Raw genomic sequence first — 13,502 nt, 5'->3', positions numbered from 1 at the left:
ACACAAAAAAATAACATATGAGCAGGAAACCTGATTTTGTTTGCGAGTTGGTAAATTTTGAATTCATGTTTCAGTTTTGGGCAATATAATTTTAAATGTGTTTACATTTTTGATTCACGCTCATTATTTTTCGATCCATAACTGCGCTGTTTGTTATTTTAAAAAATGCATTTGCTTTTCGGTTTTGTGCGTTATTATTTTACACGCGTTTTTAAATATTTTATTTATGCTTACTATTTTTCGATCTGTGACTGCAATAGATTCTAATCCCATAGGGTACGACTCCCAACTAAAGGCTCTGATCCATTGCCTACAGTAGATGGCGGTAATGCTCTGAAAAAGAATCCGAACCGCCAATAAGCACGAAGAAGAAGAAGAGGCGATCCTGCTGCGCATGCGCGGAGGTCAGACAGCCAAGATGGCGGCGAGTAACGGCGGAGGAATGGAGGTGGACGCTGCAGGTGAGAAAATCATACGTTCGCAACATCCAACGCTCTTTATTATGACTAAGCTCAAAAACGACACACGATGCTGGGGCTGAAATCACAGATCATCTCGAACTGTTATTGACTGACTGACTGACTGACTGACTGACAGACAGACACTGCCTCGGGCTTGATTTTGATTGGTCAGGAAACCTTATAAGTCCCGCCTTCTCGACCGACTCTCTTCTGTGATTGGCTGCGTCTGCGGCTCAGCTCTGCTGCTGTTTGTGTTTCTGTCTTGTGTATTGTTTTTGTTCCACATTGGAACACTTGCTTGCTCAAGTCGATGTTTTCAGGGTGTTAATCGGGTAACATGAGTGTATTATCTGAAGATGAAATGTAATGGTACTTTATTAGCGTCGTTAAGATGTGTCCAGATGAAAGGATCGGAAGGACTTGGGCTCTCTCTCTCTCTCTCTCTGTGTGTGTGATCTGTCAGGACACACTGTGTGTGTGTGTGTGTGTGTGTGTTTGTGTGTGTGTGTGTGTGTGTGTGTGTGATCAGTAAGGATCAGTGTGTGTGTGACTGAAGGTGCTTTCGGTTTGTTTTTAACCATCAGACACTCCTCCTAAACGTATCTTCTGACAATGCTTAGCTAACGTTCTCATTATTATTAAAACATTATTTATTTTAAAATTTGTATTTTATAATTATTTTATTATTAAAGACAAGATAACTTTGAGCAACAGTTCTGTTACTGTAACTAGAAGAATGTTTGTTCATACACACTCACTCTCTCTCTCTCTCTCTCTCTCTCTCTCTCTCTGTGTGTGTGTGTGTGCGTCTCTCTCTCTCTGTGTGTGTGTGTGTGTGTGTGTGTGTGTGTGTGTGCAGCGAGCCCCAGTGTGATGGCGTCTGGAGTCACGGGGAGTGTGTCTGTAGCTCTGCATCCGCTCGTGATCCTGAATATCTCCGATCACTGGATCCGGATCCGCTCGCAGGAGGGACGAGCCATGCAGGGTATGTGTGTGTGTGTGTGTGTGCAGCATGTAGTCATGCAGTAATCATGCGTGTGTTTGCAGTCGTCGGCGCTCTAATTGGTAAACAGGAGGGCAGGAACATCGAGGTGATGAACTCGTTTGAGCTGCTGTTTCACACCGTAGAGGATCAGATTCACATCGATAAAGAGTATTACTACATTAAAGAAGAGCAGTGTGAGTATCACACACACACACACTGTCTGTAGTGATTCCTAACATGTGTGTGTTTTGTGACGCTGGTTTTCCTCCATCAGTCAAGCAGGTTTTTAAGGATATGGAGTTTCTGGGCTGGTACACGACTGGTGGCGCTCCGGACCAATCAGATATCCACATTCATAAGCAGGTGGGTGGAGCTGAGGATAAACTCCTCCCATCAGTGTGTTGTGTGGTACTGAAGCTGTGTTTGTGTGTTGTAGGTGTGTGAGATCATCGAGAGTCCACTGTTCCTGAAGCTTAACCCCATGACCAAACACACCGATGTGAGTAATACACACACACACTCACACTCACACATTCACTCTCTCTCACAATAACACTCTCAACCACTCTCACTCACACACACACACACACACTCTCTCTCTCTCTCTCTCACACACACACGCACACACACACTTTCACTCACACTCTCACTCCTTCTCTCTCAATCACTCTCACACACACTCACACTCTCTCCCTCTCACTCACACTCACTCATTCACACACACTCACACACTCACTCACACTCACTCACACACACTCACTCCTTCTAACTCACACACTCTCACTCACACTGCCTCATACACACTCACTCACACACACTCACTCCCTCTCACTCACACACTCTCACTCAAAATCCCTCATATACACTCACTCACTCACACACACACACACACACACTCACTCCCTCTCACTCACACACACACACACTCACACTCCCTCATACACACACACACTCACTCACACACACACACACACACACACACCCTCCCTCTCAATCACACACTATCGCTCACACTCCCTCATACACACTCACTCCCTCTCACTTACACACTCCCTCATACACACTCACTCACACACCTTCACTCACTCACACACACACACACTCTCACTCACACACACACAGACACACCCTCCCTCTCATACACTCTCTCTCACTCACACTCCCTCATACACTCACTCACACACACACTCTCTCCCTCCTTCTAACTCACGCACTCTCACTCACACTGCCTCATAAACACTCACTCACACACACTCACTCCCTCCCACTCACACACTCTCACTCAAACTCCCTCATACACACTCACTCACACACACACTCTCTCCCTCCCTCTAACTCACACACTCTCACTCACACTGCCTCATACACACTCACTCACACACTCACTCCCTCTCACTCACACACTCTCACTCAAACTCCCTCATACACACTCACTCACTCACACACACACTCACTCCCTCTCACTCACACACACACACACTCACACTCCCTCATACACACTCACTCACTCACACACACACTCACTCACTCTCACCCACACACACTCACACTCTCACACACACACACACACACACACACACTCCCTCTCGTACACTCTCTCACACACACTCACTCACTCATACTCCATCACTCACATTCTCACTCCCTCTCACTCACTCACTCACACACACACACACACTCACACTCACTCACTCTCACTCCCTCCCTCTAATTCACACACTCTCACTCACACTCCCTCATACACACTCACTCACACACACACTTTCTCCCTCCCTCTAACTCACACACTCTCACTCACACTGCCTCATACACACTCACTCACACACACTCATACACTCTCACTCAAACTCCCTCATACACACACACTCACTCCCTCTCACTCACACACACACACTCACTCCCTCTCACTCAAACACACACACACACACACACACACTCACTCCCACTCACTCCCTCATATACACTCCCTCCCTCTCACTCACACACTATCGCTCACACTCCCTCATACACACTCACTCCCTCTCACTTACACTCTCACTCACACTCCCTCATACACACTCACTCACACACACACACACACACCCTCCCTCTCACTCACACTCACTCCCTCTCACTTACACACTCTCACTCACACTCCCTCATACACACTCACTCACACACACACACACACACCCTCCCTCTCACTCACACTCACTCCCTCTCACTTACACACTCTCACTCAAACTCCCTCATACACACACACTCACTCCCTCTCACTCACACACTCACTCCCTCTCACTCACACTCACACACACACACACACACTCACTCCCTCTCACACACACACACACCCTCCCTCTCACTCACACTCACTCACTCACTCACTCCCTCTAACTTACACACTCTCACTCACACTCCCTCATACACACTCACTCACACACACACTCACTCCCTCTCACTCACACACACACACACACTCTCACTCCCTCTCACACACACACAGACACACCCTCCCTCTCATACACTCTCTCTCACTCACACTCCCTCATACACTCACTCACACACACACTCACTCCCTCTCACTCACTCACACACACACACACACACACACTCTCACTCCCTCTCACTCACACACACACAGACACACCCTCCCTCTCATACACTCTCTCTCACTCACACTCCCTCACACTCACTCACACACACACACACACACTCTCTCCCTCCCTCTAACTCGCACACTCTCACTCACACTGCCTCATACATACTCACTCACACACACTCACTCCCTCTCAGTCACACTCTCACTCAAACTCCCTCATACACACTCACTCACTCCCTCTCACTCACACACACACACACACACACACACACACTCACTCACTCACACTCTCACACACACACACACACACACACTCTCACACACACACACCCTCTCATACACACACACACACACACACTCCCTCTCGTACACTCTCTCACACACACTCACTCACACTCACTCACACACACACTCTCTCCCTCCCTCTAACTCGCACACTCTCACTCACACTGCCTCATACATACTCACTCACACACACTCACTCCCTCTGTCACACTCTCACTCAAACTCCCTCATACACACTCACTCACTCCCTCTCACTCACACACACACACACACACACACACACACACACACTCACTCACTCACACTCTCACACACACACACACACACACACACACTCTCACACACACACACCCTCTCATACACACACACACACACACACACACACTCCCTCTCGTACACTCTCTCACACACACTCACTCACTCATACTCCATTACTCACATTCTCACTCCCTCTCTCTCACTCACTCACTCACTCACTCACTCACACACACACACTCACACTCTCTCCCTCTCACTCACACTCACTCAGTCACACACTCTCACTCACTCTCACTCCCTCATACACACTCACTCACACACACACACTCTCTCTCCCTCCCTCTAATTCACACACTCTCACTCACACTCCCTCATACACACTCACTCACACACACTCTCTCTCCCTCCCTCTAATTCACACACTCTCACTCACACTCCCTCATACACACTCACTCACACACACACTCTCTCCCTCCCTCTAACTCACACACTCACTCACTCACTCACACACACTCACTCCCTCTCACTCACACACTCTCACTCCCTCATATACACTCACTCACACACACACACATACTCACTCACACACACACTCACTCACACACACACACACACACACCCTCCCTCTCACTCACACACTATCGCTCACACTCCCTCATACACACTCACTCCCTCACTATCGCTCACACTCCCTCATACACACTCACTCCCTCTCACTCACACACTATCGCTCACACTCCCTCATACACACTCACTCACACACACACACTCACTCCCTCTCACTCACACTCACACTCACTTTTACACAGACACCCCCCCCCCACACACACACACACAAACACAAATGCACACACACAGATTAAACACAGAATGTGTTTGTGAATCATGACCTTTGAACCTTTGTGTGTGCAGCTGCCAGTCAGCGTGTATGAATCTGTGATTGACATCATCAGCGGAGAGGTGAGTGTGTGTGTGTGTGTGTGTGTGTGTGTGTGTGTGAGAGAGAGTCTCAGGTTCACATCTCAATATCTCAGTATTGCTGCATGACTTTGAATGATTATATAATAATAATAATAATAATTATTATTATTTTTATTAGTGGTGGGCCGTTATCGGCGTTAACATGCTGCGGTAATGCAAGACTCTTATCAGGCGATTAAAAAAAATATCACCGTTAATCTATTCTCAAAGTTGGGTTGGGAACTGGGTTTAAACTAAGCAAGCTATGATGACTTTCACCTTGATATTTTATACAGTCCCTCCATAAAAACGCGATTATGCGATCGCGTGATTTAATGCATAATCAGCCATATTTATCTGGGGGTCGCATTTTTTCAAATACGCCGCACTTTCGCCGCATAAATTGCCGATTTGAGGAAGCAAAATATGCGGAGGTAGCATGATTTCATAATAATAATAATTTTCGTTGCAAAAAAGTCACATATATATCTTAGCAGAAAGATATATATATGTGATATATCTTTCTGCTAAGATAGAAACACGCAAATCTTTCTCATCTGCCAACCAAAATAAGCGCAAAAGACCTCGCGAAGCAGTTACCCGGTGTGTTACATGACAGTGGGGGCAAATTATTTTGAGAGAGGGATGAGAATGGCGAATGATCAGTCCCTCCAGAAAAACGCGATTATGCGATCACCTGATTTAATGCATAATCAGCCAAAGGCCACATATACGGGGTCACATTTTTTCAAATACGCGGCTCTTTTGCCGCATAAATTGCCTGTTTATATAACCGACTGAGTGAGGCCAGCCTAAAAAGATGCTCAGGACAGTTGACGGGCCACTGCTGCGCATCGTCACTAAAGTTAATCTTTTTCACGTGTTTTTACGCCTTACCACTTGTCGATTTAAACATTAAAGCATCCAAACACAAGACGCAGAAAAGCTGAAGAGAGTAGTATCACGGATAGCAACACTGAACCGAGCTCTCTTCTGCGAAGTTCTCCTCGAAGTCCCTCCTGCACCTGAATTAACAAATACACATCGCAGTTTGAACAAACAAAAAGATGTGAAAGAGCCCAATTCAACACCAAGGTGTTCTGGTGTTCAGGGCTCGCGCAGAGAAAGGCGTCTCAAAACACTTGAACATCGAATTTGCTTATTTTTGCTCTTGTGCCAACAAATACATACATAATGTGTCAAAATATCCACCTTGGAAATTATGCTCGAAAAAACTTTCAGTTATTTCTTAAGTGAAAGTAAACCGTTGAGGGAAAAAAATGGGATGTGTATTATATTGGATGAGTTCATCGTCTCTTAAAGTGACCGCGCCTAATTTAGCTACTGGCTACTGTAATGTTAATCCAAGAAAATGAAAGAAAGAAAATCACTCACTGCTCTTCAGAGATGTATAAAGTACTAGAGACCCATACTTGAGTAAAAGTACAAGTGCTCTATCAAAAAAGTGGCTTGAGTAGAAGTTGAAGTGCTCTTTAAGGACCACACTTAAGTAGAAGTACTAAAGTATTCAAAATGTTTTGTACTTAAGTATTGCAAGTAGTCTATTTAAAAATTTACTACTCAAGTACTGAAAGTAAAAGTACAAGTATTGTGTTATGTAGTTATTAAATAAAGTAGTCAAAAGTTTGAACATATTGTTTTTACTATTTCAAATGATTAACCTAAAGGACAATCACAATTCATTTGACTGTAACTTCTTGTAAACAAAAAACGGTTACAGGGTTAGTTCGCCCAATTTGCTAAATTATTTCATTAATAACTTACTCACATGTTGTTCCAAACCCGTGAGACCTCCGTTTATCTTCTGAACACAGTTTAAGATATTTTAGATTTAGTCCGAGAGCTCTCAGTCCCTCCATTGAAGCTGTGTGTACGGTCTACTGTCCATGTCCAGAAAGGTAAGAAAAACATCATCAAAGTAGTCCATGTGACATCAGAGGGGCAGTTAGAATATTTTGAAGCATCGAAAATACATTTTGGTCCAAAAATAACAAAAACTACGACTTTATTCAGCATTGTCTTCTCTTCCGTGTCTGTTGTGAGAGAGTTTAAAACAAAGCAGTTTGTGATATCCGGTTCGCGAACGAATCACTCGATGTTACCGGATCTTTTTTAACCAGTTCACCAAATCGAACTGAATCGTTTTAAACGGTTCGCGTCTCCAATACGCATTAATCCACAAATGACTTAAGCTGTTAACTTTTTTAATGTGGCTGACACTCCCTCTGAGTTAAAATAAACCAATATCCCGGAGTAATTAATTTACTCACACAGTACACTGACTGAACTGATGTGAAGAGAGAACTGAAGATGAACACCGAGCCGAGCCAGATAACGACTCGTTCACGAGTCAAGAACCGTTTCTGTCAGACGCGTCCGATTCGTGAACCGAATTCTGTGCTAATGTTATGAGCCCAGGTAAACCGAAGGCTTGGAGGCTTGCAGTCAATGCCAATGACGCCATTACGTCGAGCGCAAAAGAATCGGTGAACTGTTTTCTTCAACTGGTTTATTGAATCGAACTGTCAGAAAGAACTACTGGTGATCCCTAGAACTGATGCAACCGGTTCTTGACTCATCTAACCTGCCATCTACAGTTCTGGCAGTGGTAATGTGGATTTGTAATGGAATGATTCGTGACATTTTTATAATTGTAACGAGTAACGATGAAGCTCATAAAAAAATATCGGAGTAAAAGTATTAAACTCAGCGAAAATATATACTGAAGTAAAAGTAGAAGTAGGAGAAAAAAATAATACTCTAGTAAAGTACAGATACCGCCTTTTAGTACTTAAGTACAGTAGTGAAGTAGTTCTACTCCGTTACTATACATCTCTGCTGCTCTTGATGGAATTACTTTGTAGTTTTAACAGTCCAACCAAAGATTATTCAGACACCAGATATAATTTTTGATACAACAAAACTGTAATAATGTGAGAAATGTTGAAGGTGTCTGAATAAATTTAGGTTTGATTGTATATTTCATTTTTACATTGAAGACAGGCGTAAGGTTGTTTGCACCTTGTGCAATGTGGAATTAGTTTACATCTTTTTCAAGCACTTTGTGATGCATTTTGGAAACAGGAGATGAGCCCCTTTTCTAATGCACCACCTAGCTTGATAAACCCCTTCTCAAAGACTTACTGTTACTGTTACTGTTACACACATATTCTGAATGCCTTCGGCAGACTTCGAATGAGCCATTTTAATCTACATTAATCTAGATTAATTTCAAGATCACAGTGAGATTAATCTAGATTAAAAAATTTAATCTATGCCCACCACTAATTATTATTATAATATTTGTTCAGCAGGACAGGACACTTGATATACAGATGATAGAACAATCTCAAGTGCCTAGTTGGTTACTTTTTTGCATTTTTAAAGGGGTCATATGATGTAATTTCAAGTTTTCCTTTCTCTTTGGAGTGTTACAAGCTCTTGGAGCATAAAGAAGATCTGTAAAGTTGCGAAGACTAAAGTCTCAAATTCAAAGATATATCCTTTATAAAAGTTAAGCTCTTGTTTAAATACGCCCCGCATGTCTACGTCTTTTCTAGGCGACTATGCTGTTTGCTGAGCTGCCGTATACACTAGCGACAGAAGAAGCAGAGCGCATCGGAGTCGATCACGTCGCACGGATGACAGCCATCGGGACGGGAGAGAACTCCACTGGTACACACACACACACACGCACACACACACACACACACAGACACGCTGACAGACATACACATATATGCTGACACGCTGACAGACACACACACACACACACACACACACACAGACACGCTGACAGACACACACAGATATGCTGACACGCTGACAGACACACACACACACACAGACACGGGAGTGTGTGTGTGTGTGTGACTGACCTGTGTTTGTGTGTGTTTTTTTGACAGTGGCGGAGCATCTGATCGCTCAGCACAGTGCTATAAAGATGCTGCACAGCCGTGTGAAGGTCATTCTGGAGTACGTTAAAGCAGTGCAGGCAGGTGAGTTTCTCACACACACACACACACAGGCAGACAGCATTCATAAGGTTTTTAAAAATGTAAGAAAATTATAGATTTTATGTTTATGTATTATATGATTATTTTTTTGAGATTAATTTTAACTTTTAATATTGTCTTTGAAAATGCTAGATATTTTTTCATAAGCACTATTCGGACGGGACTAGTTTTCTAAACTACGTTTGAGTTTCGATTCTTACCACCTGACGTCTGTGATTTTCATGTACCAATTCGGACGGGACTAACATCTCCGTGTTTATTACAGAGGTGGGAGGGTCTGATTGTGCATCTGGGCGTCACAGAGATCACGCGCTCTGTATGCGTGCATTTAATTCATTCAGAATGATTGCCTTAGTATTATTACACAATACATACTAAATGGCTAGTATAGCAAAACCATGTTAATGTGTGGTTCCTTTAGTTTAACTTGTTTTCCTTTTTTTTTTTATTAAATGTATTTAAAACATTATGTAACTGAGTACATAAATGAACGTGAGTAATCTTACCTGATGCAAGATATTACAATAGCCGGTATTAACAGTTTACGCGATCTTGCTCTTAATTTTATTATTTGTATTATTTTTTTATTATTATTTATTTGCCGCTAAGCAAATATATCAAACATCCGCGCGGTAAGAGCATCTACGGTAATTCACGTTGGCCAAAACACACAAGGAAACGCGTTGTGAAATAAAATATCACCGGCAATCACAGACATTCGCATTCGGACGGGATTAGTTTTCTCAGAGGATCACTGAGTTTGCTGAAAAACGGTAGGTAATTTGCTCCGGAATTATCACAGAGGTTGTGTGAGAAAAACACAGACGTGGCAGATTCGGACGGGATTAAAATCACCAAGTATGTCTGTGAAACGCAGATTTCTCTAACGACCCCCTGTAAAACTAGTCCCGTCCGAATAGGGCTATAGAATGTCCACTGATTTAAATTAAAGATCAGTTCATGACTCCTGTCTGGAAGCCCATCTGATTTATCTGAGAGCTGACACTGGAGCACAGCTGCCCAACTCTCTCTGGTGTGTGTGTGTGTGTGTGTGTGTGTGTGTATGTGTGTGTGTGTGTGTTAGGTGAGGTCCCGTTCAATCATGAGATCCTGCGGGAGGCGAACGCTCTCTGTCACCGTCTGCCGGTTCTCAACACGCTCAAGTTCAAGACAGACTTCTATGACGTGAGTGTTTCTGCTCTGTGCTGCTCTTCTGTCAGTGTTTAGGAGCCAGAACAATGTTTCAGTTCTGAATAAGGGTTAGATTACTGACTCTTGATCTGATGAAGCACCTTCACACAGTGACTGAAGTGTTTGTGCTGATGTGAACCGTTTCACACGAGTTCTCTCGTCCTGCAGCAATGTAATGACGTGGGTCTGATGGCGTATCTGGGATCCATCACCAAAACCTGCAACAGCATGAACCAGTTCATCAACAAGTTCAACGTTCTGTACGACAGGCAGGGCATCGGCCGGCGCATGAGGGGCCTGTTCTTCTGAAGCTCCTGCTGTTCATTTAATAAACCTGATGTCTCTGTGTTCAATCCTTGTGTCTGTACTGTCAATCCAATCTCGAATCTCCCTTTTCTGTCCAAGATACTAGAAAAGGTGGTATCCTCACAATTATGTTCCTTCTTAGAGAATAATGGTATATGTGAGGATTTCCAGTCAGGATTTAGAGCGTATCATAGTACTGAGACTGCTCTCCTTAGAGTTACAAATGATCTGCTCTTATCATCTGATCGTGGGTGTATCTCTCTATTAGTTTTATTGGATCTTAGTGCTGCGTTTGACACAATTGACCACAACATTCTTTTGCATAGACTTGAACACTTTGTTGGCATCAGTGGAAGTGCATTAGCATGGTTTAAATCGTACTTATATGACCGCCATCAGTTCGTAGCAGTGAATGAAGATGTATCATATCGATCACAAGTGCAGTATGGAGTACCTCAAGGCTCAGTACTAGGGCCGCTACTCTTCATGCTTTATATGTTACCCTTGGGAGATATCATCAGGAAACATGGTGTTAGCTTTCACTGTTATGCTGATGATACTCAGCTCTATATTTCTTCACGGCCCGGTGAAACACACCAATTTGAAAAACTAATGGAATGCATAGTCAATATAAAAAACTGGATGACGAGTAATTCCTTACTGCTAAATTCAGAAAAAACAGAGGTGTTAAAACTCTGCTTGTAATAACCTAGAACACTGTCTAAGACTTGATGGTTGCTCTGTCAATTCTCCGTCATCGGTTAGGAACCTAGGTGTGCTATTTGATCGCAATCTTTCCTTAGAAAGCCACGTTTCTAGCATTTGTAAAACTGCATTTTTCCATCTCAAAAATACATCTAAATTACGACCTATGCTCTCAATGTCAAATGCAGAAATGTTAATCCATGCATTAATGACCTCAAGGTTAGACTATTGTAATGCTTTATTGGGTGGTTGTTCTGCACGCTTGGTAAACAAACTACAGCTAGTCCAAAATGCAGCAGCAAGAGTTCTTACTAGAACCAGGAAGTATGACCATATTAGCCCGGTCCTGTCCACACTGCACTGGCTCCCTATCAAACATTGTGTGAGAAGAGTTCCAATGGGGTCGCTGTGTCCATTTCTTTTACTGTCTATGAGTACATCGAGGCTTGATTGCTACCGGTGAATGCCGGTTAGAAAAGTGTCCGAGTTACATGCATCATTCATAACTGTAAAGGGTCTAGTTTTATTTGTGTGCACTCACAAAAGCAACAAAATGTATAAAATAAAGAAAACAAACATGATGTGCTTTCTGCCGTCTCGTCTTGAACAGGAGCGCTTCTCAAAAATGAACCGAAACTCGGTGAAAACATGCCACATGGCATAATAATCATAGTCATAATTTTGAATAATGAATAATTATAATCATAATCAGTTAAAATCCACTTCTCTCTAAAGACACATCTAATGAGGAGATGGCAAGTCAGGATCAACTTTATCCTTTTGACACAGACTCAGTTTATTAGTAAATAATACAAATATCTCCTTATTTCCCCCTGTCACATTAATGGTAGTTAGATTTCTGGTGCTTTGCAGCAAGCTTAAGCCTATTGCGTGTATTTGAACGCAGAACTGTTCAGAGCCAGGTTTCCAGATAACGATTGATCTTAGCGCTTAAGAGCCTTTTCTACGAGCCATTTTATCTTTCTTTATTGTCTCACATGTTTCCCAAAAATGCACTTAAAGTAACCGCACATAACTGTGCTTTAAGTGCTACTTTAGGAGGCGCTATCCACTTGTCAAGTGCTGAAATGTTACCTAATAGAATTGCTCGTAATTAGTACACGCTCGTTTATTGAAATGTTAATCTAATGCTGTGTTCCAGACAACACGGATATTATATTATGGTATAGTGCATGATATTATGGCCTACTTTAAATTGTAATACACTCACACAACATCATGAAGAATTATTTCCCAGTCTTTGAATCATATTTTCTACACTACTATTACTGTTTTTTGTTCAGTCATTTAATTTAGATCTGTATTTCTTTTTTTCTGCCTTTTTTAATTATTTCATTCATATATATATATATATATATATATATATATATATATATATACGAGTTATAAAGCGTACAATAATGCACAGTCAAATCCTTATATTGTAATCACATTGCATTTGAATCCAGTTAAAGGTGTAATCTGCTGATTGTCCTGCAGGTGGCGCATGAATCTTCTTATGATGCACTTACGGCTTTACGATTTCTTCAGAGCACTCATAAGCCCCTTTCACACTGCCATTCCGGCAAATACAGGGGTAAAGTGTTCCTGTAATAATTGTTCCCTGGTCGCTAGATTTGGCACTTCCACACTGCCAGTGATGACCCGGTATATGTGCGTGCTTTCACACACAACCCTTGAAGATCCCGTAACGACACGTGACATCAGCGCGTGAC

The 13,502-nt window shown here is 42.8% G+C and overlaps 1 protein-coding gene across 1 annotated transcript; it reads left to right on the top strand.

Moving 5' to 3' along the window:
• Nucleotides 1-297: 297 nt before the first annotated feature.
• Nucleotides 298-11,108, top strand: LOC127971437 (COP9 signalosome complex subunit 6-like). Its single transcript, XM_052574447.1, has 10 exons — nucleotides 298-461; nucleotides 1,321-1,446; nucleotides 1,509-1,640; nucleotides 1,721-1,809; nucleotides 1,883-1,945; nucleotides 5,480-5,527; nucleotides 9,109-9,223; nucleotides 9,454-9,546; nucleotides 10,649-10,749; nucleotides 10,924-11,108. The coding sequence occupies exons 1-10, from the start codon at nucleotides 395-397 to the stop codon at nucleotides 11,062-11,064; spliced, it is 975 nt and encodes a 324-aa protein (XP_052430407.1). The 5' UTR covers nucleotides 298-394; the 3' UTR covers nucleotides 11,065-11,108.
• Nucleotides 11,109-13,502: the final 2,394 nt, after the last annotated feature.

This window comes from Carassius gibelio, chromosome B14 (assembly GCF_023724105.1).
Source record: "Carassius gibelio isolate Cgi1373 ecotype wild population from Czech Republic chromosome B14, carGib1.2-hapl.c, whole genome shotgun sequence".
Taxonomy (NCBI): domain Eukaryota; kingdom Metazoa; phylum Chordata; class Actinopteri; order Cypriniformes; family Cyprinidae; genus Carassius; species Carassius gibelio.
This window is presented reverse-complemented; position numbering and strand designations above follow the sequence as displayed.

Excerpts from the sequence above, each read along its gene's own strand:
- LOC127971437 (XM_052574447.1), top strand. The coding sequence starts at position 395 with ATGCGCGGAGGTCAGACAGCCAAGATGGCGGCGAGTAACGGCGGAGGA. Across the intron at positions 5,528-9,108 it reads TTGACATCATCAGCGGAGAG|GCGACTATGCTGTTTGCTGA; the intron begins GTGAGTGTGTGT and ends CGTCTTTTCTAG. Across the intron at positions 10,750-10,923 it reads TCAAGACAGACTTCTATGAC|CAATGTAATGACGTGGGTCT; the intron begins GTGAGTGTTTCT and ends CTCGTCCTGCAG.